Source organism: Felis catus, chromosome E1 (assembly GCF_018350175.1).
Source record: "Felis catus isolate Fca126 chromosome E1, F.catus_Fca126_mat1.0, whole genome shotgun sequence".
NCBI lineage: Eukaryota > Metazoa > Chordata > Mammalia > Carnivora > Felidae > Felis > Felis catus.
Genome location: NC_058381.1, coordinates 2,148,654 through 2,172,524, shown reverse-complemented (window position 1 = coordinate 2,172,524; position 23,871 = coordinate 2,148,654). Strand labels below are relative to the sequence as shown.

Genomic DNA, 23,871 nt, shown 5'->3' with positions numbered 1-23,871 from the left:
ATGTCAGAGGCAGAGGCACGGAAAGACGACCCATTGGGGTCCCTTGTGAAATCCGTCTCCACCCACACGAAAGGCAGGGACATGGTGGGGTGGGGGGCTCCAGCTGCAGGGCGAGTGTCCCAAGCACATTTCTCCTGAGACCTAGGAGGTGTCACTAACTTTGGAAACACCTGAATTTTCAGCGTAGGACCGTCCCCTCCCTTCTGCCAATTCGCTGCCTCCCCTTGAGGGCCTCTGAGACCTTCCTGAACGCCTGTCTCTGTCTGCCCTTGTTCCTGAGACCATGTGCCCAGGCTAGACGGCTGGCATTCTGGTTGCTTCCCAGCCTGTGAGGAGCTGTAGGGGTGCTCACGTCCCCCAGCCCCCACTTCTCTAGCCCTGGGCCGAGGAGTCCTCGGTAACTCACACCCCCTCTCTGCCATCCTTACTGGAAACCCCCCTCCCCCCCCAAGGAAAGATCTGGGCTCAGCTTCCTCTCCTTTGGGGTGGCTGGAGCCTCCTTGGGGGGGGTCCCCTTCCCTCCTCCCCTCGAAAGGTGTAGCGAACTCTCATCCATGGCTCCGTGGCTCTGGGGAGAGAGGCCAGGGTGCGGAAGTTCCAGGAGGAGATAAGACTGCCTCCTTAGGCTAACAGCTGGAACTGGGTGGGGAGAAGGCAGCTCAGCTCCAACCCTGCGGATTAGGGAGATTAAAGTGACAGAAGAGAGAGATGTCCGAGGGACCCAGAGGTGAAAAACGAAAGGCCTGGGGGCTTGAGCTGGTGGGGGCGGGGACTGGGATTTGGGGACCCTTCTCCTGAACCTTCCCATAGAATCTGGGGTGAAAAGGCACAGGCTGGGGAAGGTGAATGTCTTGGTCCCTCTGTGTCTTCCCTGTCCCAACCCCACCCCCATTATTCTCCAGCTCCCCGGTCAGCCCTCTGGCTCCTGGCCCCCCCACTACTGCGGTGGGCACCCCCTCTCCTCACCGTGCTGCACAGTGACCTCTTCCAGGCCTTGCTGGGTGAGTAGCCCCAATCATCTGAGGGGCAGTGTTTGGAAAGGGCTGGCCTGGGCCTGTGAGGGCAATGCCCAAACTCGGGGGCTGGTTGGGGGCGTGGAGGTCCCCTTGGTCCAAGCAGGGGTCGGTCGTCCTGACTGTCCCCCATCAAAGTCCAGCAGCCCTGGCTGGAGGAGCTCCTCCCTCACCGGACAGAAGGAGGCCAGAGATGGTGGCAGGGGTGGCCCTGGAGGCAGGGGTGGGGGAGGGTAACTCAGCTCTGTTCTGGTGACAGACATCCTGGACTATTATGAGGCTTGTATCTCAGAGAGCCAGGTAAGGGGGTGAGGTGGGGCCGCTGCCTCAGGGGAGCGGGCAGGGCTGGAGCGAAGACAGCCAATGTTGAAGACTTGGGGGCCCTGGGGACAAAATCCCGAGTCAGGGGTGCAGAGAATGTTCTCTCTCCTACCCTGCAGCCCTTCCTCCTCCCGCTCCCCCCCTTTTCTTTGCCCCAGTTTCAGGCACCAAAGAGTCCAGGACAAAATTACTTTTCAGGCTTCCTCCTGTGAATCCTGAGGGGCAAATAGCCCCCCAGGGATTCCCTCCTGCCAGCCCCTCCCTCACACCCTGCCCCCGGCCAGGGCCTGGCTCCAGTATTTAAACCAGCATGGGTGCTCCCTCCTCCTCATCTCTGCCGTCGGCGCTGGTGCCCGGCCAGGCCTCCATCTTGGCCACAGGGCCTCTCTGCATCTGCTGTTATCTCCTTTCCCATTATCCGGGTTCCTGCCAGCACCGAAGCAGTTAACTCTGCCAAGGCACCCCCCCATTCTCGCTCCTCGCTCCCTCCCTCCCTCCCCCTGCTTCCTCTCTCCTCCTCTCTCCCCTTCCCTCCTCGGCTCCACGGCTCCCTCGGCCGCTGCCGCCTCCGACCCCCCCCCACCCCACTCCCCCGCCACGGCCCCTAGCCCCTGGCCGTTAGGCAAGACCCCCCCCTACCCCGGGGCTCCCCGAAATCCAGTTCCCCTCCCCCACCCCAGCTCATGCCCCAGCCCCCGAACTCCGGGGCTGCCAGCCCCCGGTGCCCCCGCCCCTCCTGAGAATCGGGGTGTGCTCCCCAAGCCCCCTCCCCTCCATTGGGGACCCCCTTTTAGGGCCCCCTTCCCCTCCCTCCCACGCTCCCTCCCCTTCCCTTCTCCAACCCCCTCTTTCCCCTCTCACCCCTCCCCCCATCCTGGCCCCCCCTGCAAAAGTGGGGTGCGGAGGGGGGAGGGGTGAGAACCCACGGAGGGGAGGAACGAAACTCCGATGAAGTCAGAGCCCCTTACCCGCCGCCGCGGCCAGCCCCCCCAACATGGACTGTCTCTGTATAGTGACAACCAAGGTAAGCATGATGGGGGGGGGGCTATAAGCTGGGGGGGGAGGGTATGAGTTTGTGGGGAGGGGTTAGGCAGGCCTAACCTGGGGCTGGGGGCCCAGGAGTGACAGCATCAGAAGATGTATTTGGGGGTCATGATTTAGTTTTGGGGTTCACATCTGAGATAATGCTGGGTTTGGCCACAGGTGCCCCCTGGGGTGATCCCTTTGTACCTGTAGAGAAATGGAAAATTTGGGCTGTCTTGTGGTTTGGGGGGGCTAGTGGGTTTTGGGGTTCGCCAACGAGGCTTGAGGGAGACTTATTTAAGGAGAAGCCTGGCTCACATGGAAGTCCTGCTCTTGTGCATTGGAAGGTGGACTACATGAGGGGGGGGTCCTCTTCCCTCCTGGGGGACAGACTGGCTTGTAGGTGTCTTGTGCAATTTCAGGGGGCTCTTGGCATGGGGGTAGAAGGTTATTGGTTGTGAGTGCCTGACTGGTCTGGGGGTGTCAGCTGGCGGAGAAGGGGTGGGCCTTCAAGCTATGGAACGAGCATCTTGTGGTGGATGCATTCGGGGGTACTCTCGATTTGAGGGAACTGTCGATGTAGGGTTGGGTCATGTGGAATACGGGGATAGCTGGGAGCTGTCAGAGGGCTAGGGCCTGCCACAGGGCCACCTGAGGGAATGGACCAGGTGAGGTGAGGGTTTGGGGTACTCCCCTGGGAGGGAGAAGAGGTTGCCAGACCCTGAGGAGGATGAGAGCTTTGGGGAGACAGGGGATTTGAGGAGGGGGACCAGGTGGGTGGTGCAGGATTTGGGGGTGGCCCCGGGCAGGTGCTCAATATCCCTGCCTCCTCCCACACCGTATCCTCCCCGTGTCGGGAAAGAGGGAGAAGAGCAGATTAAGGGGAATGTTCCTCTTACCCCTGATACTTGGGATCGAGGTGGGGGAGGACACCTGGATTTCAGGTTCCCTTGGTGAAAAGGAGTTGGAGCAGGGCAGGCCTGGCAGCCGTGAGGAGCGGATGGACGGACGAGGGCGTCCCTGTGGTCCGAGCCTGGAAGGGGCAGATCTTGGATGGGGAGCATGGGGCAAGCTCCTGGTGGGTGCTGCAATATACCTAGGTCTTGGCTGGGAGACTCTGGGACTGGCAAGCTGGGTGCCTGGTGTGTGGAGGGAGGCTTGGGCGGGTGGCAGGCAGCTGGGGGTTGGGGGGTGGGACAGGAAGTGGGGGCCGGGGAGGCGGGGTCCGGGTGAGTCACAGGCTGGGGAGGGGGTTATATTTAGTGGGAACTGCAGCTTCTCAGGGGAGGGAGCTGAGGACACACATGTTCCCTGCCACAAACTCACACATGTGTGTACACATGCAGTGTGCACGTGTGAGCATGGATGGAAGAGACTGGAGGCCGAGGACCTTTAGGTCCGGAGCCCCCACCCCCTCTCCAGAGCTACTTCCTTGTCTGCGTCCCCCCCTCCGCCGCCCCTTCTGTGGGCTCCAGGCTTTCTCCCATGCTGCTGCTTCCCCCCGTTCCCTGTGGTTTTGGTGGATTTTTGTGCCTCACTTTCTCTGGCCTGGTCTCCTTTAATGTCTGTCTGACCCTTAGCTTCTCCTGTCTCCTGCCTTCAGCCTGCCCCTCGGCCTTAGGCTCCCTGGCTGTGGTCCTCCGGGTGACAGGTGTACCCAGAAAGCCAGTTGGAATGTGTGGGCCCTGCTTCCAACATGTGAACACACACACATGTGCGAGCGAGGGTGAGGGGCTTGCCTGCGCTGGCAGCTATTCTGGGAGGGGGAGTTTATTCATCTCCCTTCCAGACTCCTACTTCTTCGATGGAGCCCAGAGTGAGCATCCTTGAAGGAAGGAGCCTTGCGCAGAGAGGATCAATCGTGCATTTGGGGTTTTACAGAGGCATGGAGGAGACCCAGAGCTTGCCACATTCCTTGGCCGGAAAACTTGTCAGTCTCGGGATGACGAGGACTCCAACTCCCATAAGGCCTTGAGGCACAGGAGCCCTCCTGTTAGAGGGCTGCTGTCCGTGGGGCTGTTGGGAGTTGTGGTACATCTCTATCCAGGGCAGCGGAGGGGTAGCCGAGAGGAGCCAGCAGGGGGCACCAGGCGCTTGTTTCCCACCCACCCCCCAGCCCCACCCCCATCGTCCCCCGCTCCCAACATGCTGGGTGGGGTAGGGGGTGGCCAGGCTTTGCGGTGGTTGAGCTTCCCAGCTCCGTTTGAGAGCCCTCCATCTTTCATTGCCTATATTTAGATTCCTGCCGCAGTAATTGAAGGAACACTTATTGAATGCCTACCATGCGCCAGGCCCTGTGCTTTGTGCTCACTCCGCCTTTAGAGCTATCACTTAGTCTTACTCCGTGCCGGGGTCTCTGCCGGTGTCTGCCTCTGAGAATCTCTTTCTCCCACTCCGCCCCCGTCCCTCCCCCTTCTCCCCGCGCTGCTGCCGCCGTTGCCATGGCAACCGGCGACGACTGAAGTTGCGTGGCCGACTTGAGGGCCGGGCGCGGGTGTCGGAGGGCGGAGCAGAACAAGTGGGGGAGGGGGGAGAGTGGGAAAAGACCGGGGGTATCGGGCCGGACCCCGGAGGCGAAGCGGTTAAACCCTCCGGGTGGTCCTTATTGGGCAAAGCTGAGATGCCGGGGGCGGGGCACTGTGGCCAAAGGCCTCATTCATTGGCGGACAGGGGCGTGGCGGCGGGACAGTGTGGGCGAGGCCGGGGGAGCGAATGGGCGGGAAGTGGACGGGGGCGTGGTCTCTTGGAGGCAGGTGGGTGGGGTCTGGCTTACTCTATCGAGGGAGGCGGTGGCAGCCCTCGGAATGGGGCGGGGCCTGAGGGCTGGGTAACCTGACCGAAATGAGGGCGGGGCTGACCCGGCAGGGGCGTGGCGTGGTCCCGTGCGCCGGAGGGAGACGGGGTTTCGAGGGGCCTGTTGTCTGAGGAGCTGCGGGGTGCGGGGGTCTTTGGAAAGGAGAATCCGAAGGCTGGGCGATTGACGTCTCAGTTTTCCTAAGATGGAGGCCTGTTCAGATTTCATCAGAGAACAACCTCCTACCTCAGCTCTCTGTTCCAGGGAGACGGTTGCTAGGCGACAGCAAAGTCCTTGATTGCTGCGTTGCCAGGCAACAGGGAAACGGAAAATGGAGGGAAAAAGGAAATGGGGGATGGGGGAGGGTCTTAAGGGGCCACAGCGCCCACTGGTGGAGAAGTAGGACCTGTGCGTTTTCTGTTCTAGAAGGAATTTCGAGCTCAGCTCTTCCGTAAGGGCTCCCTCTGAGGATCCAAGCATTCTACCCAGATGCGAAACTAGGGCATTGGGGGTCATCTTGGGGGCGCATCTAACAGATTCCGATAACGGGGAGGGAGGGACATGGGCGAGATTCTAGGGCAGTCTGTCCTCTCTGCCCTGTGTGGGCATTATAGAGAAGCCAGAGAAGCCGATTTGAGGCCACTGCTCAGTGGGCTTTAAGAGTTGGGAAGGTGGGCGTTCAATGGGATAATATTTGTAAAGAGAGGCTTTCAGGTTCAGTTGCTTGGGAGAAAATGGAAACCTCTGAGGCAGTCGTTTTGGGGTGTTGTGGAAGATTTGTGGGTCACTGCAAATTGCAGGCCAGATCTTACTTTGGTGAATATTTTTTGAGGCTTGGGTGTGGGGGGTAGATCTATTTGGGAGCACTCCTGTATCAATGTTGGAATTCAGAATCATGGAGGTGATGTGAAGACGTAGGAAGGGCAGCCAGAGAGAGGAGTGATGTGTGAACTTGAGGGGTGAAGAAAAGGGATAGGGAAAGATCTATTAATTTAAAGGTTTGGGAATAAATTGAAGAGATTACAATGGAATTTGGAGGGCCAGCTTTAAGATACATTAAATACTCCCAGAAATTGGAGTCGGGTGTTTGTTTTTTGTGTGTTTTTTTTTAAGTGTTTCTTTTTTAAAGTTTATTTATTAAGTGATCTCCACACTTGAAGGGGAGATCACTTGAACTCAAGACTCTGAGATCAAGAGTTGTGTGCTCTTCGCATGGAGCCAGCAGGGCACCCCACTGGTGGTACTGGGGCTGTGCATACAGGAAAATCATGAGTATTTCATTAGATGCAGGAATTTGGACAGGGGACCCCAAAGGAATTTGAGGACTGCTTATTTGGATGTTGACGTTATAGAAAGGGTAATATTTGCACTAATGTCAAGGTCTCCGTTGGTGGGTTGGGGGATATGATTTTAAAAGGGAGGATTTAAACGGTGGTTTAATTTGAGGAGACAGCCGGTGTCGTGTCTGTGGTCCTTAAACTCCTGAAAAGCATTGTCTGGCTATCAAGTTAGGGGGCTGGACTGCTGGTTAGAATAGGAGATATCTTGGCATCTGAGGGGATGCGGTCCCTATTAATAATCCTTGGGGAGGGAGGGGGGTGGGGCTTGTGGGAGGCATTTTAGATCCTGGGGTGTGTGTGGGGGGGTCCCTCTACGGTGAGAGGGGAGTGCTTCCTCCTTCCTGCACCTTAGGAGTCCAGTAGAGATGAGTGGTCCATGGAGCTTTGGGAGTTTTTAAGGACCTGGTGAATTTAGGGGCAGGAAATTAGATGAGAATTACAGCTATAAGCCGGTAAATTTCAGGAGTGTTTCTGTTGGGGTTCTGAATAGGAGTATACTGTGGAAGGTGAAGTCCACAGAGAAACAGCTGGAACCTGGGAAGTTGATGGCTAAGAGGGTCTCCCCTCACCCCCTCTCTCCCATCGTGACGCTCTCCCGCACTGCGCAGGCGCCTTCCCCCCCCCCTCTCCGGCCGCAGCCTCCAGTCGCCGCGTCCGCCGCAGCCCCCGCCCCTCTGCCCCTCCCCCTCCCCCGACCCTGGGACCCTTGCTCTCCCACCCGTCCCCTCCCCTCAGTCCCCCTCCCCTTCTCCATGTCGGCTCGGAACAGATTCGCCTCCATGTGTCTCTGCGTGGTACGTGCCGCGGTACGGGCTCCGGCCCCGCTCCCCTCCTCCCGGACCCCCCAAATCTCAGGGTGCAAGCTTCAAGTGCTGTCGCTCTTACTTCTGCTTGGCGCGGGGTCTCTGGGTTGCAGTGTCTCGCGGACAGGCGCAGTGGGTCGCCCCTCTTATCAACATCCCCCTTTCACTCACACCCCTCTATTTTGGGGGTGCAAGCCTCGGTTCCAGGTCATTCTATGCAACTGGGGCTCCAGTGACGCGAGGGCCAAGGGGAAAGGAACAACAGCGACCCCCAGGCCTTTTCCTTGCCTCTGCCCTAATGTATTGGGGGTTCAGACCTGGTTGCAATACCATCGGAACTGTCGCGGTTGGGGCCCAGAGTTCCAGTGGGGTAAAACAGGGGATCCTCCTTTCCTTCCTGTCCTGCTTTAGTTGTCCTGTAATCTGGGATTGAGGGGTGCTGCCCCCGACCCCCACCTGCCAGTCTGCAGTTTGGAATTACTCTCCCCCCCCCCCTACAGCCCTCCAGACGTTTTTTTTCTTCCCCCCAACCCCTTACTACATGTACAGTACTCTGAAAATTTCCAGGGACCAAACATAGGCCCTAACCTCCTTCAGCCACATTCTGGGGACTTTTGTACCCTTCCCTTGTGCCCAATGTGGGTCCCTCACATTGTCTCCTAATGCAGGGGAGTCTTTCCCTCAGTCCTAGACAGCCCCCACCCCATGGGGGTAGGGCAGGGAGACGTGTCTGCAGTCTCACTGTGATAAAAACTTCTTTGTTTCCTCTCTAGAATAAATGACGAGTTTCTGTGATTCCATTTTCTTTCTGTGCACCCTGACAGTTCTTCACCAGATTCAGGGATCCCCTCTGCGAGGTGGGCTGAAGATGGAGAGGCGGTGGACTCAGACCCTCCCCTGACTCAGGGAGACTAGAAGCTGCGCCCCTGGGCCCTGCCTCATGACCACGCAGGGGATGGGACTCTGGGGAAGTGGACAGGGGAGCTGTTTCCGCCCGTCCCCCCGGACCCCCAGTTCTGGGGCACTGTCCAGGCTGCAGACCACCTTTTCAGGGTGTGGAATGGACAGCCTCTTCCAGGTCGTGGAATTCTGTTATCCAGGATGGCCTAGCCTTTGAGGGGGGCTACGTAGCTTATACCCACCCCCCTCCTTACTTCTTCTCTACACTTTGTGCCCATGGTCTTGAACCCTGGGGGCCAGGATTCTCTCTCCAGGTCTGCGGGCCAGAAACCCGGGTGTATCTTGATGAGCCCCTATTTTCCTTCTCAGAGGTGCTTCATCTCTGGCCTGGGTGGGAGAGGCTTCGTGTTGCCAGCACCGTTTTCCTTCTCCTAGTCTCTTGCTGCGCCCTTAGCCACGGCCAAACTTGGGTTACATCCCCAGAGTTTTCAGAATCCTACTAACAGGCATTGACTTTGATAAGCTGCCTCCAGTTGGATCGTGCAAACGTTGCCCTCCAAATGTTGGGGTACTCAGCTTCTCAGATGCTTTTTTTGAGAGAGGAGTTCTGCCTTCTCTTTTCACCTAGGTGTACTTGGGGGCGGGGTCTTCTGTCTTGTCCCCAGGGAATCCTGCTCTTTCCCCGAACTTGGGGCTTGGTGGGGGGGAGGGGGGGCTCTGCCTCTCTGGGGGGCTGGCTGCTGAGGAGGGCGGAGGCAGAGGTGGGTGGACCCAGGCGGGGTCGCTGCCCTTCAGTGCTGTCTCCAGCTGCCCCTTTCCTCTCTCTCTGGCCCCCAGTTAATCTCATTTACTGATGTCCTTGTTAAGCTAGCAGAGGAGGCCGGTGAGATGGCTGGTGGTTGGTTGGGAAGGGACTCGGGGTCATGTTGAGTCTTCCACTCCTAAAGGCCAGAGGGAGACCAGGAATGGACGCTGAGACCCAGCTCCCCGCCTCCTTCCCTGGCCAGCCAGCCTGGAAGACACCCATTCCTGTCCCCCTCCTGAGCGCTACTGCGTCTGTTCCTCCCCCTTCCGCTCCCAGTATATCCGATTAACTGGCTGGGCTACGGGCGTTTGTAGGGATGGGGCCAGACTCGTGGGGGCCCCTGTGCAGACTACTTGGGGAACCAGCTGGGCCAGTGGAGGGGGAGCTGGACGGGGAGCTGGACCAGTTCAGCTTTGTCCCGCCTGGGGGCCTGATGCCAACTACCTGCTAGTTGAAGGGCCTGACTGCGGTCCCTGCCTCTGTCTGGCATGCCAGTGCTGGACAGCCAGTAGCTCTTGGGGTAGAGGCTGCGGTGGGGAGACTGAGGCAGTGAGGGTGGGGTGGGAGTGAGGTGAGACGCCAGGGGCGCGGCAGCTGGAAGATGGACGAGGGAGCTCACAAACCGGGGGAGTGGGGTGAGGGTGATGAGGGAGGCAGAGAAGTTGGGGATGGACGTCGAGAATGGGGGTTCAGCGTGTCAGAGGGCTGGCGCAGTGACAGGGACTAGTATCTGAAGGCCTGGGCCAGGCGGGAGAAACGGCGGCCGGAGGAGGGGGTGTGCCGGGTGGAAGGCTCGGGGGACGGGGGGGGGGGGGGGGGGGGGGGGAGGTAGGATTTGGGGTGGGGGGGGAGCAGGGGGAGGGGCTGGGATTTGGGCCGAGCCGAGAGGTGGCGGTCCGGGGCGGGAGAGGGGCTGTGGGAGGGTGGAGAGAGGGGAGCCAATGGGCTGGAGGACCGGGAGGGGGAGGAACTGGTCAGGCCCCAGGGCCTTCCGCACCGCACTGGCGTGGGGGTGGGGGGCGGGAGAGGAGGCGGCCGGGCGGGCGGCCTGGAGCCCGAGGCGCTGGGCCGGCCCCGGTGACGCCTCGGTCCCCATCCCCAGAAATACCGCTACCAAGATGAAGACACGCCCCCTCTGGAGCACAGCCCGGCCCACCTCCCCAACCAGGTAAACGCCCCCGAGCTGGTGCACGTGGCGGAGAGGAACTTGTCCCACCTCGAGGCCGGCCACGGGGTCGTGGGCCACGCCCACCTCTCCCCCCTCAAGGTAGGAGACTCGGGCGGCCCCCTCCCCAGTGCGGCGCTCGGAGCCTCGGAGCCACAAGCACCCCCAAGGGCCGGTAGGGCGAGAGCCGTAGGCGGGAGGAGGCTGGGGCGGGGCGGCTGGGGCCCGGAGAGGGGGCGCTTGGGGGGGGCCGGAAACACCTTGTCCCCACCGAGGAGAAACAGAGGCCGGACGGGGGGTGGGCGTAGAGCTTAAGGCCGGCGAGTGCGTGTGTGCGCGTGCCTGCGCGCACGTGTGTTGAGAGGTGTGCGCCCCCAGGACGCCCCCCACCCCGGGCCCTCTTCATTCCTTCACACCCCCCACCTCCGTTTCCGTTTTCTGTGTCCTGAGCTCCGTGCGGAGCCCCAGCTGCCCGCATTTGCTCCTGTCCCTTCTCCGCCTCCTCCCCCCACTTCCGGCCTCTGGGCCTGGTTCTGCCTGCGCCCGGGTCTCCAGCCCTTTCCGTGTGTCTGGTCGGAGACTCCCAGTCGTGGGGCCTCTCTGCCTCGGTCCCCTGCCCCGGCCTCTGCTCCCCTCCCGGGCTCCCTCCCCTCCTCCCCGCCTCTCCCTCCCGCTGGCTGGCTGGCTGCTTCTCCAGGATGCTGTCTCTCTCTTCCTCCCACGCACTCTCCTGCTCCCTCCCTGATCCCCAGCTCAGGCCCTCCGCGGGCTCCGTGCTCCTCCTCGGCGGGCCCGCTCTCCCTCTGGCAGTGACCGTCCCCTAGTCGTCCCTTCTCCCCTTTCCGGCCACCACCCTTTTCTTCTTCGAGCCCCTCCCGTCCCCCCATTATATTATCCACGCCCTGTCTTCCCTTCTCCAGTCCCGGGGAGGCCTTGTCTCTGGGACCTTCCCTCCTCCAGGCCAACTATACATCTTCTTCCCCTTCACACCTCTTTTCTGGGGGCACAGGATGGGGAGGGCCGGAGGCCCCAGGCAAGCTGTGACATTGAGGGGAACACCGTGGGGGCAGGGGTGGCCTTCCAGAATCTTGCAGGATGCCCTGGGGAGGGCGAGGCTGGAGACATTTCACCACGAAGTCAGGGAGGAGTTTTCTGAACCTGGAGATGGGGAGGCAGGGAGGGGGCCGCGGTAGGTTCTGGGGTGAGGAAGAGGAGGAAAAGAAGGAGGGTTCTCTGGCCTGTAGCAAAATGGAGAGACCCCAAAAGGGGGAGAGGCCCTGGGGCTGACCGGGTGAGGCTGTGAAATCAGGGCCAAGGTTGAGTCGATGGAGAGGAACAGAAGTCTGGCCCTGGAGGTGAGGAGACAGCACAGAGTATTCCTGTGAAGCGGTGACAGCTGCAAGGAGTGGAGGAAGGCAGACTCGAGTCGCTCTTTGTGGGGTGGGGCCAGGAAGCTCCCTGGGAAGGGGATATGGGGGAGAGGGAGGCGTGCGGGGTGGTAGTGGGCTCAGGTTATCGAGTGTGGGGATCAGGGTGCAGGAAGACAGGGAAGCAGAGGAGAGAGTGCTGGTGGCCCTGAGCCAGCCAGCAGGGGGGGTGGGCGGGGGGATCTGGGGACCAGGCCCGAGCCAGGGGGACAAGGAAAAGTCTCAATCGAGATTGGGGATCGACTGAGAACGATGGACTGTGGTTTGGACAGAATGTCCAGGGTTTGAAGCTTGGATAAGGGAGAGTGGATATCTCTGGGGTGTCAGAAGTTAGGGTGGAGGATGAGGGCCGGACACTGAGCAGGAGGGCTGGTGGGGGTTGGGGGGGGGGAGCGGTGGTGCCGGATAAGGACTGAAAGCCGGTGGAGGGCCAAGGCTGGGTTGGAAGATGGAAACGGATGGTGGGGCAGGGATACGGGTGCAGGGTGTGGGCTGCCGTAGAGGGAGGGGTGGGAAGCAGAGGCAGGTGGCCAAGGAGGAGGAATGGGGCCTGGGGAAGGAGGTTTTAGGACAAGGATGGGGTGGGGACGGAGGACAGCCTTGTGGAGGGGATTTTGGCCGTGGCTATTGGTTGGATAACAGCATTTGCTGGGATTTGAAGGGTCGGAGGTTGGCGGTGTTAATGGATTTGCGGGTTTGAAATCTATTGCAGAGCTTGCGAAGAAGCCTGTAGTGTTGAGAAATAGCAGGAGAGAGCAGGGGCCCTTTGGGGGGGGGGGATCGAGGAGTTTGGGGAATCCGTAATGACTGCCTCGCGCTTCGTAGGCTCCAAATAAATATTTGTTTAAGGAGGAGATAGGTTGGGGACCCCGGAAGGAAGCTCTTGGCCTCCTCTCCCATTGCCATGGAGACGGGGTTTCGGTTGCCCTGGCAATTGGGGAAGCCCCTAGGACCGGCCTAAAGCTGGCCCCGCCCCAGAGTCTAGAGACCCTGCCGCGTCGAGGCGACTGACGTCAGGACCTGGGTACGCCCACTTTAACCCTTTCCGGAATGGAGGTTGGGGTGGGGGGAGTAGATGAGAAGATAGGACCCGGATGTCTTTCACCACTCCCCCTTCCTGACGTCTTTTGCACTGCGTAGGGTGAGGGGCGTACAAGAGGGAGAACGGGGCCCTTCAGGACGCGCTGCACCCACAAACCTCTTCAGCCTGGACTTCTCTCCCCTGGTTGCCGGGGGGCGGGGCCCCGGGTAGGAGAGGCGGGGCTAGCGGATCCCCTCTGCCTTTGGGAGTCTGATCGCTCCTAGGCCACGCCCATCTCCCGCCCCCCACTCCACCCCCACCCCCGTTGTCCTGGCGACAGGGCCTTCTGGAGGTGGGTCTCCCCAGGCCTTGGCTGGGCTTAGATACCATCGCTAGGCAACAGAGTCCTTAGAGGAAGGGGTGGATTGGATGGCGGGTGGGTGAGGAGGGAGGGGCTTGCAGCTGGGGGAACCCCGGATTCCCGGGACCCGGGGTTTAGGGCAAGTGTGTGGGAAGGTGAGGGGCAGATCTGAGGGAGGGTTCTCAAGGCTCCTGGGTGCATATGGGCCGACAGGGACAGGGATGGGGGGCAGGCCCCGGGGGACGCGTAAGCACTGGGGTGTATGTGTAGCGCATAAGGCAGTAGCATCCCGTGGTGTTACATCCGGTGAGAAGCTCCCCCTTTCGCCTGCCCCCCCCACTCTTTACCACCTGCTGCTCCCCCATCTGGTTGTCTCTCCCTCCCTTCCCGCTTCTCAGACACCTCCTTCCACATTCAGGGGGCCCGGGCCCAGGCAGCGTTAGGGCCGTGCACGTGTGCGTGTGTGTGTGTGTGCGCAATAGCAATACGGGTTGAGCTGGGGCCTCGAGGGGTTCAAGAGCAGGCTTGGTTCAAGAGGGGACCCCGAACGGGTAGCCAGGCTGGTGGGACCCTCGATGACAGGCTTCCTCTTGAGCCAAGGCTCAGGCAGCTTTTCATCTCCTTTTCCCCTCACAGGCCAATTCTCCTCCTGTGATTGTCAACACAGACACCCTAGAAGCCCCGGGATATGTGAGTTGTTTAGATTTTGGGGCCACTGCAGAAGGATGGAGGGAGAGCGGGAGGGCCTGGGCCCCAGCAGCAGGGGAGGGGCCGGTGCTCAGGTCGGAATGTCCGGCTCACTGGTGTTGTGTTTCTGGTCCGTGCTGGAGTTGCAGGTGAACGGGACGGAGGGGGAAATGGAATACGAGGAGATCACATTGGAAAGGGTGAGCAGGCTCCCCCGCGCCCCGCCCTGAGGTCCCCCCAGCTCCCTGTCACGCTTCTCTCTGTGCCTGTGTGTACTAGGTGGCCAGTCCCTTAGTCCTTAGTCTTGTCCCTTCCTGCTCCCGTCACGGCCCCTTGGCCCAGGCCCCCGCCCGAGTCCGAGCCGCCTTGCCCGGAGCGGGCCGCCAGGAGGGCTGACGCTCCTCCCCTCCTTCTGCCCAGGGCAACTCAGGTCTGGGCTTCAGCATCGCAGGCGGCACCGACAACCCACACATTGGTGACGACCCGTCCATCTTCATCACCAAGATCATTCCTGGCGGGGCCGCGGCCCAGGACGGCCGCCTCAGGTGGGGAGGGGACACAGGGCTTAGGGTGCCGGTTCCCTCGAGAGGGAGGGCCAGGGCAGCAGGAAGCTCCTGGCTCAGGCCAACCTCGCTGCCTCCAGGGTCAACGATAGCATCTTGTTTGTGAATGAGGTGGACGTGCGGGAGGTGACCCACTCAGCCGCGGTGGAGGCCCTCAAGGAGGCGGGCTCCATCGTCCGCCTCTACGTCATGCGGCGGAAGCCTCCAGCTGAGAAGCTTATGGAGATCAAACTCATCAAGGGGCCTAAAGGTAGTGACCCGTTGTGTCTCCACCCCCATCCCGACCGTCCCCTTCCCAACGCCGGCTCCCCAGCCAACCTGGACGTCCACCTCTGTCCTCCCCTCCATCCAGGTCTTGGCTTCAGCATCGCGGGGGGCGTAGGGAACCAACACATCCCCGGAGATAACAGCATCTACGTGACAAAGATCATCGAAGGGGGTGCCGCCCACAAGGACGGGAGGCTGCAGATTGGGGACAAGATTCTAGCGGTGAGGACCCCTGTCGCTCTTCCAGCCCACACTTGGGTCTCGCCTCCTGGCCCCCCGGGAAGGCCCCGTCCTCCTTGGCACCTCTCCCACGGTGTTGTCCGTCTTGGGGCTGTTTCTGGCTCTGTCTGAGCTCTCCTTCCTTGGCCCCAGGTCAACAGTGTGGGGCTGGAGGACGTCATGCATGAGGACGCCGTGGCAGCCCTGAAGAACACATATGACGTTGTCTACCTGAAGGTGGCCAAGCCCAGCAATGCCTACCTGAGTGACAGCTATGCTCCCCCAGACATCACAACCTGTGAGAACCCTCCAAACCTCAAAGCCTCCCATGACCCATCCCAGTTACCCCCATGACATCCCAGTGAGTGTTCCTCTTCAGATACTCCCCACAAAATAGATGTCTCTTCTTCTGCGGTTGGAGAGTAGGTGAAAAAAATCAGTTACCGTACAAGACCTAGAAAAGCTTGTTGACAGTCTCTCCCCCAGAAGGCACAAGGCCCAGATGGTTTTGTAGCTAATTTCTCTCAAATCTTCAAGGAATAGATCGTTCTTCTGCTCCTTCTGAGCATGAGGACAGATAAAAAGGTTCACGTTTCATTTTATGAGGGCGTTTCAAAGGGTCCCAAAGATAACATAAAAGAGGGAAACTCAACGCCAACTTTGCTTCTGAATAGAGAGGTAAAACTTTGTAGGAACATAGTTGCAGACCAAATAGAGCAGCCAGTGGAGGCAGTAACATCGTCACAAAGTAGGGCTTTTTTTTTTCTTCGGGAAACTAAAAGCGCTTCTGTATTGGGAGACCTCTTAATGTGCTTCATCGTATTAAACGACGGACAGAAATCGTAAGGTCATTTGAAATTGATGGGGGAAAAGACGTTGAGGAAATTCAACATCCGTTTTCACACGAAAACTTAGTAAACTAAGGACACAGGAGTTTTCTTTCACGTGATGGAGAGTAGTTCTCCTCCCAAGAGGAACCTTGGCTCCTTGGAGAAAAAGGGCCTGTTCCAGATCCTGTGCCGGAAATGCACAAGACGAGTTGGTAACATCTTACAGGCTAGAAAAACAGTAAAGCCACCCAGGACTCTAGGGCGTGTTATCGACGCAGGAGGGGCTCCCACTGGTTATTCAATCACAACTCCTCAAATAGGTGGAGGTCCATGAGATCATAATGATGCTTAAGAATAATTGGGCACCTTTGGAGGATGCTCGGGGCCCATTCGTAATGAAAACCGGCAAATGCGGGGACAGAGTCAGGTCGTGTACAAACTGTACCTCAGAATCACCAAATGGTTGATACGGGAGAGTTCTTTTTTATTTTTTTATTTTTATTTATTTTTTAATTTCATTTCAATGTTTATTTTTGTTTTTGAGAGAGAGACAGAGAGAGCACGAGCAGGGGAGGGGCAGAGAGAGAGGGAGACACAGAATCTGAAGCGGGCCCCAGGGTCCGAGCTGTCAGCACAGAGCCCGATGCGGGGCTCGAGCCCACAGACTGAGAAAGTTCTTTTTTATCGAATCATTCCCACCGATAAGTGCTTCTTCTTCCAAAAAAAAAAAAAAAGAGTAGAATATTCTATTTTGCAATCCCCAGTGAAATATCACTGGGTTCTGAACTATCAGAAGGAGGCAGCGGTCCTCAGTGGCCACTAAAGCTCTTAGGTGAGAGCATAGAACTGGGTGGGTCAGCCCCACGACAGCTGAACCTGCCAGTCAGTCTTACCTAAGGCGACCAGACATTCTTGCATCCCGTTGTGGTCTGGTGGAAAGTGCGTAGTGTCACCTATGCAGTGTTTGTGACACAAAATTGAACTTGAGTCTGACAATGCCTCTAGATCGAATTATAGGAGGAACGGGGCAGAAGCACACGGTAACAGCCCAAAGATGGAAGTGGTGATTTCCCCCTTAGAATTTCCCCGGTAGGGGGTGCGCCCGGGTGGCTCCGTCGGTTAAGCGTCCGACTGTCTGTCCGACTTCGGCTCAGGTCATGATCTCACGGTTCGTGGGTTCCAGCCCCACGTCGGGCTCTGTGCTGATGGCTCGGAGCCTGGGGCCCCTTTCGGATTCCGTGTCTCCCTCTCCCTCTCTGCCCCGGCCCTGCGCACGCTCTCTGTCTTTTTCTCTAAAAAATAAATAAAAATACAGCACTTAAAAAAAATTTAAAAAAATGAAAAAGAATTTCTCCCGTAGAAAGTGGGAAATTCTATCAGACAAATGACCTAGTTTTCCCGACCAATGGGTAGCCAAGAGCAGGAGAAACCGGAGAGGGGTGGGGGGGACTTTTACAGACTAAGAGATCTGAGGAAACCCAGCACCCACAAGGAAGCCCCCAAAAGCCTGGTACTAATATTCCCCTCCACTTGGCCACCCCTGGCGTACGGAAGACATATAACCTTCAACTCGATGACCCCCCCCGCCCCGTCCCTCGGGAGAACCAGCCCTTCATGTGGCCTGTGCACTCCTGCCCCCCAACACTGCTGGGATCTGACGCCCCCCTCACACCGCCCTACTATCTGGCGGAGAAATGCCTCCGTCACCCGAGTCTGGCTCTCCTGGTTCCCTGGGGAGGAGGTGGGGCGGCCGTGGGTCCTGCCCGCAGCGCGCTCACCCCTCCTCCCACATCTTTCAGCTTATTCCCAGCACCTGGACAACGAGATTAGTCACAGCAGCTACCTGGGTACCGACTACCCCACAGCCATGACCCCCACCTCCCCTCGGCGTTACTCCCCGGTGGCCAAGGACCTGCTGGGGGAGGAAGACGTTCCCCGGGAACCGAGGCGCATAGTGATCCACCGGGGCTCCACGGGCCTGGGCTTCAACATTGTGGGTGGCGAGGACGGTGAGGGCATCTTTATCTCCTTCATCCTGGCCGGTGGCCCTGCGGACCTCAGCGGGGAGCTGCGGAAGGGGGACCAGATCCTCTCGGTGAGGGAAGGCCGGGCCCTGCCCACACCCCTCCTCTACTCCGGGGCTGGGGCCTGGTCCCCGTCCCCGGCGACTCACCCTCCCCGCTGTCTCTAGGTGAATGGTGTTGACCTCCGCAGTGCCAGCCACGAGCAGGCTGCCATCGCCTTGAAGAACGCGGGCCAGACGGTCACCATCATCGCTCAGTATAAACCAGAAGGTACCGGGCCCGATGCTCCCCGCGTCGTGAGCTGAGAGGGTCCTCAGAGCCCGGTCTCCTCAGCTGGTGGCTCCAGTGGGGGCAAGGGAGGGAGGCGGAAGCGCTCCGGTGGGGCCAGAGCTCGGGAACCTTCTCGTCCTTTTCTCAGAGTACAGCCGATTCGAGGCCAAGATCCACGACCTTCGGGAACAGCTCATGAACAGCAGCCTGGGCTCAGGGACCGCCTCCCTGCGGAGCAACCCCAAAAGGGGTTTCTACATCAGGTCGGATGCGCCTCTCTGTTCTGTGTCTCCCCCCGCCCCAGCTCTTGGCCCTGAACCCTGCCTGGCTCCCCCCGCCACCCCTTCCCGGGCCTGACGCCCAGCCGCCGTTCATGGGCCCCGCTGCCCAGGTCAGCACTGGGAAATAGTTTCAACTGGAAAATAGCGTCTGCCTCAAGTGTCCCTACTGCCCTCTGGCCCCCGGTCAGCCTGGCACTTCCCTTAGGACCTCCACAGTTGGGTGGCTCAGAGGTTCCTGCCCGGCAGAGTGGGGAGGGGGATGCCTCTCGGCTGTTTGGAATGTTGCCCCCGCCTGCAGGGGAGGGGGTCACAGGTCTCCTGCTCCCCGGGCATCAGCTCTGTGGCCCCTGCCTCTCTCTCCCCACCCTCTCTGTCCCTCGGGGCTCCCGTCCGCTCTGGCCCCACCTCTTCCTGGAGGTCCAGATCTGCGTTTCTGGCCATCTGCTTTCTGGACGCGTCCACTGGGGTGTCACACAGGCGTCTCGCACTCGACACGTCCCACACTGAGCTCATTGCTTTCCCTCGAGTCCTTGAGCCCTTTATCTTGCTGAACCAGTGTTTCCTCCCTCCCGGCACCGCCACCCGCTCAGACTTTGCTCGGCCCTTCCCTCCCCGCTGGGCTCCAGTGGGCTCCTGGGGGCGGTCTGCTGTGGCTCCCAGGTGCCTCCGGGTGGTCCCAGAGCCTCTTCCGTTTGGTCCCCTTCGGTCCCGTTCTCGTGCTCTGTCTTTGCTGCCTCCACGGTCCGGCCCTCCCTTGGCTGGACCCCGGGGTCATGACGTAACTGATGGGAATTTGGTACCGATGGGGATAGGCAGGGTTAGCAAAGAGTGGCCCTGTTCCTTCTTCTGCATTCGAGCACATTCCGGGGTACCTCCCTGACTGTCCCGTGCATGCGTCCTGCAGACTGCGTTCTTGGGAGGGCGGCGTTCTAGATTTTGCTCTAGAAGTTGCACGGGATCCAGAGCCTGTCTGATCTCTGGCACAGTGCAGACCGAGTGGCGTTTAGTGGTTGCGATTGTGCGTCACAGTGGAGCATTTGCTCCCCACACGGTGGTGGGGGTGCTCCTCGGGGTCCGTGGCCCCTGCGGGAGGGCTGTGAGTGGGCACACTTTGCCAGAAGGCCTGGCTGGGTGTCGGGGCGCCAGAGAGCTCAGGCGGTGTCTGACCGACGGCCACCTGCCCTGCAGGGCCCTGTTTGATTACGACAAGACCAAGGACTGTGGCTTCCTGAGCCAGGCCCTGAGCTTCCGTTTTGGGGACGTGCTGCACGTGCTCGACGCCAGTGACGAGGAGTGGTGGCAGGCACGGCGGGTCCACCCCGACAGCGAGGCCGATGACATCGGCTTCATCCCCAGCAAACGGCGGTGAGGCTCCCGGGGCCTGCAGCCTTCCTGCCACAGGGGCTCCAGTCCCAGGGGTCCCCGGGCGGACAGCAGAGGCCACGGGCCTGCCCTCTGACACCTCGGAGGCCTGTCTGCTGGGCAGCCTCCCTCCCGTGAGCCTCTGGAGCAGACGTGTCATTGAGGAGTACTGGGGCCCAGGGGCTGCCGGGAGGTGGTGTTATCAGCTGGCCCGGGGGAGGGGAGGGCTCTAGGGCCCCTCAGTGGCCATTCCCCTACCCTCCCATCCCCCCATGTCCCCCACAGGGTCGAACGACGGGAGTGGTCAAGGTTAAAGGCCAAGGTAGGTGGGGGAGCAGGCTCGGGTGGAGGAGCGGGGGACTCGGGACTGAAGCCCACCAAGCACGTGGCCCACTCCTTCTGTTCTTCCTCTGTAGGATTGGGGCTCCAGCTCTGGATCACAGGGTAGGTAGGGTCAGCTTGCGAAGCGGGGGTGAGGGAGCCCTGAGCTTCTCTTGACATCTCAGGAAGGCCACATGGGGCCCCAAGATCCCTGTCTCCCAGCCCCTCGCAGACGCCCTGCCTCCCACTAGGTCGAGAAGACTCCGTTCTGAGCTATGAGACGGTGACGCAGATGGAAGGTGAGTCCTGGCCCGACCCCGGTCCCCAGGCCCAGCTGCTCCACAGCTGCTCCCCAGCCGGGCTTCTCCCCGGCCCAGCTGCTCCCCAGCTGCTCCCTTGCCCAGCTGCTCCCTGGCCCAGCTGCTCCCCGGCCCAGCTGCTCTACAGCCCGGCTGCTCCCCAGCTGCTCCCCAGCCCGGCTGCTCCCCAGCCCAGCTGCTCCCAGCCCGACTGCTCCCCAGCTGCTCCCTGGCCCAGCTGCTCCCCAGCCCGGCTACTCCCCGGCCCAGCTGCTCCCCAGCTGCTCCCAGCCCGACTGCTTCCCAGCTGCTCCCTGGCCCAGCTGCTCCCCAGCCCGGCTGCTCCCCAGCTGCTCCCCAGCTGCAACCCCGCCTGGCTGCTCCCTGGCCCAGTTGCTCCCCAGCTGCTCCCTGGCTCTGCCCCCCAGCCCCGGCCCCCAGCCCCGGCTGCTCCCCACTCTGCCCCCGGCCTGAGCTGGCTCTCTGTCCTCAGTGCACTATGCTCGCCCCATCATCATCCTTGGGCCCACCAAGGACCGAGCCAATGATGACCTTCTGTCCGAGTTCCCCGACAAGTTCGGATCCTGTGTTCCCCGTGAGCGCCCGGGCCCTGGGGTGGGGAAGGGAGATGGGGGCGGGGCCCATGGCATCGGGGTGCAGGAGGACACAGGGATTCTCAGAGAAGGGGTGCTTCTCATCCGCTCTGCTGCCCCATTTGGAGACCTGGGGGCCCTGGAAGGGGTGTGGGGGGAGGTGGCCCAGCCCCTCTGAGTCTCGGTCTCACCAGCAGCCCCCTTGCACGGTTTGATGTAGGCAGGCTTTAAGCTAGAGGGACGGTGGTTAGATCTTCGGGGGGCGGGGTGACTTCCTGGCAGATACGACGCGGCCCAAGCGGGAATATGAGATAGATGGCCGGGATTACCACTTCGTGTCCTCCCGGGAAAAAATGGAGAAGGACATTCAGGCGCACAAGTTCATCGAGGCCGGCCAGTACAACAGCCACCTATACGGAACGAGCGTCCAGTCCGTGCGAGAGGTGGCCGAGCAGGTAGGACCCGCGGGCACCCGGCCTCTTCCTCCTCCCCCGCCCACCCCATGGCCTCCCCCCAGCTCTCTCTAACTCTCTCTCTCTCTCTCTGTCTCTTTCCCTGCTGGGTCTCCACTCCCTCCTCCGCCTCCTTCTCCTCTCGGGCAACTCTGTCTGACTGCCTGCTCCCCCTGCCTCCCTCCCTCCCTGCCTGACCCCAAACTCTTCTCCGCCATCTGTCCCCTCTCCCCCCCTTCCCTCGTCCCTGCCCCACTTCTCCTCTCTTCCTGTGGCCTTGCCCTTGGTGGCTTGGCCTTCCCGCCTTGGTGCCCTCCCTCTGTCTGGCTCCCCTGTGGCCCTCTGGCCTTGCCTGTTCCTGGGGTCTCCACCCCCCTCTCCCGCTCCCCTGCCACCTCCTTTTCCCTACTGCCCCCCACTCTGCCCTCTCTCCCTCCACGACTCCTTTCTCCATCTGCCTCTTCTCCCTCCCACCTGTCTCTCCTTGTTTCTTCCATCTGTCTGCCCCCCCCACCATCCTCCTTCCCTTCTCCCCCTTCCTCTCTCCTGCTCCTGCCCTCAACCCCTCCACCCTGTTCACCGTTGCCCCTCTGGCCTTGCTCTGCCCCGTCTTTTGGGTCCCCTTCCTGCCCCTGCCTCACCCCTCCCTCATTACCTCCAATCCTCTCCTCCTGTGCTGGCTTCTTCCCTTGCTCTCCATCTGCCCCTTCCTCTTTCTCTCTGTCTTTAACTCTGTCTGTTCTCACCTCCTTCCCACCTTGACTCTCTGGCCACGTGTCTTTTGACATCCATGTCACCTCCTTTTGGCCAATCTCCCATCCCCTACCTTCCCACTTACTGCGTCCTGTCCTGGCACCTCTGTCCGTCCTTTCCTGCCACCTGCTGGTCCCCCTCCGCCCCCCCTGCCTGCCCCCAGGGGAAGCACTGCATCCTCGATGTCTCGGCCAATGCCGTGCGGCGGCTGCAGGCGGCCCACCTGCACCCCATCGCCATCTTCATTCGCCCCCGCTCCCTGGAGAATGTGCTGTGAGTATGGTCTCGGGGGGGTGTGGCCTCCCCTCAGCGCCCCCCACATCTGTGGCCCTGGGCCTGTGTCGGACTCTCCCCTCAGAACCTTGGACAGCAGCCCCAGCCGCCCTCCAAGGGGACCAGGCCTGTCCCTTCCTCTCCAGCCTTGGGCTGGGCCAGACTGCAACTCCCAGCAGCCCCTGGGGCATGCACCTGCTGGCCGAGCAGGGCCCCTGGGGCTGTCGGGAGTTAGAGTCCGAGCCCCTTCACTGGGGCTGAAGGGCCGGAAGGATGAGGCTCTGGAGAGGTTCCCGGAGTGGCCGCACCCGGCCGGGGTGGGTCGCGCAGTGGGGTGGGGGTTCATTGGTGGCCCCGGAGACGACACGGGGAGTTGTGTCTTTCGCTGCGTGCTCCCAATCAGAAAACACTGGTTGCGACTGAACTTTCCGGGACGGAGGAGGTACGAGGTGGGGCGGGACCCGTGCTCAGATCTGCGTCTCCCTCGCTCTCCACAGAGAGATTAATAAGCGGATCACAGAGGAACAAGCTCGCAAAGCCTTCGACAGAGCCACCAAGCTGGAGCAGGAATTCACAGAGTGCTTCTCAGGTGAGGCTGTGGCCCTTGCTCAGATCCCAGGCCGGTGCCGTGCCCGGCAGACGGTTGAGAAAGGCGGCCTCCCTGGGTGGGGGGCAGCCCCACCGCTCGGGGTTTGGAGAGTTAGAGAAAGGGGCCCCTCCCTCGCTCTGGCCTCATTCCCCGTCCCCCCGTCCCCCCAGCCATCGTGGAGGGCGACAGCTTTGAGGAGATCTACCACAAGGTGAAGCGTGTCATCGAGGACCTCTCAGGCCCCTACATCTGGGTCCCGGCCCGAGAGAGACTCTGACTCCCGCCCTGGTGTGGCCTGAACTCGCCCTGTCTCCGGCCCCCGGGCCCTTGGTCTGGACTGAATTGCCCAAGCCCTGCGCACCCCCTGGCCTCCCTCCCGTCCCTTCTTATTTATTTCCTTTCTAACCGGATCCAGCCCTGGAGGGGGGACACTCCCCTGCATGTAACCCCGCACCCCAGAACTGGGCTCCTGAACCCCAGGAACCTGGGGTCTGGGGAGGAGCCGGGCTCCTGGTCCCGAGCCCGTGCTCCGTAGGACCCTAGCCCCTGCCCGCCCCCGACGCACACACACACCCACCGGGGGCCGCCTGCCCTCCCCCATCTTCTCCCACACACATTCCAGAAGTCAGGGCCCCCTCAAGGAGCACCCCGCTGCAGGGATGCAGGGCCACAGGCCTCCTCTCTCTCCTGAGGCCAGGTCTGGGGTCACCCCTGCCCCCATCATAACTCCCCATGTCCCTTGGTTTCGCATTTAGTTTTTCCCATTTTTTTTTTCTTCTCAAAGGTGGTTTTTTGGGGGGATAAGTGGGGGGACTCTACTGTGGGCCCCCTGCCTTCCACATGCCCCCCACCTTTTTTTCTTTGCCGGTTTGCATGAGTGGAAGGTCTAACTGTGGCTTTTTTTTTTTTCCTGGATTTTTTTTTTTTTTTCTGGGGGGGAAAGGGGAGGGATGGGTTTAGGGAGTGGGAATGTGGGGGGTGGGGCCGGGGTTGGGGGTCGGGAGCCAGGGGAAGACTGGAAATGCTGCCGCCTTCTGCAATTTATTTATTTTTTTCTTTTGAGAGAGTGAACGGAAGAGACAGATACTTGAAACCTGGTGTGTGGCCTGCTTATT

General features: G+C 60.6%; 1 protein-coding gene across 18 annotated transcripts; it reads left to right on the top strand.

The window, feature by feature from the left end:
• The first annotated feature begins 601 nt into the window (after positions 1 to 601).
• DLG4 (discs large MAGUK scaffold protein 4) lies at positions 602 to 23,146 on the top strand. 18 transcript variants are annotated; one of them, XM_019817072.3, is made up of 22 exons: positions 602 to 727; positions 903 to 1,001; positions 1,273 to 1,313; positions 10,102 to 10,266; positions 13,610 to 13,663; positions 13,801 to 13,860; positions 14,081 to 14,205; positions 14,304 to 14,473; positions 14,576 to 14,712; positions 14,863 to 15,007; positions 17,339 to 17,634; positions 17,731 to 17,833; positions 17,982 to 18,096; positions 19,303 to 19,479; positions 19,762 to 19,798; positions 19,893 to 19,920; positions 20,049 to 20,096; positions 20,590 to 20,691; positions 20,972 to 21,144; positions 22,058 to 22,167; positions 22,665 to 22,756; positions 22,927 to 23,146. In XM_019817072.3, the coding sequence occupies exons 1-22, from the start codon at positions 709 to 711 to the stop codon at positions 23,031 to 23,033; spliced, it is 2,403 nt and encodes an 800-aa protein (XP_019672631.1). In that variant the 5' UTR covers positions 602 to 708; the 3' UTR covers positions 23,034 to 23,146. The 18 variants fall into 18 exon arrangements, 17 of the variants coding, with proteins under 17 accessions (XP_019672631.1, XP_019672639.1, XP_019672637.1 ...); XM_019817080.3 differs by having other exon boundaries at positions 603 to 727; positions 10,102 to 10,167; positions 13,810 to 13,860; XM_019817078.3 differs by having other exon boundaries at positions 603 to 727; positions 10,102 to 10,167; positions 13,804 to 13,860.
• Positions 23,147 to 23,871: the final 725 nt, after the last annotated feature.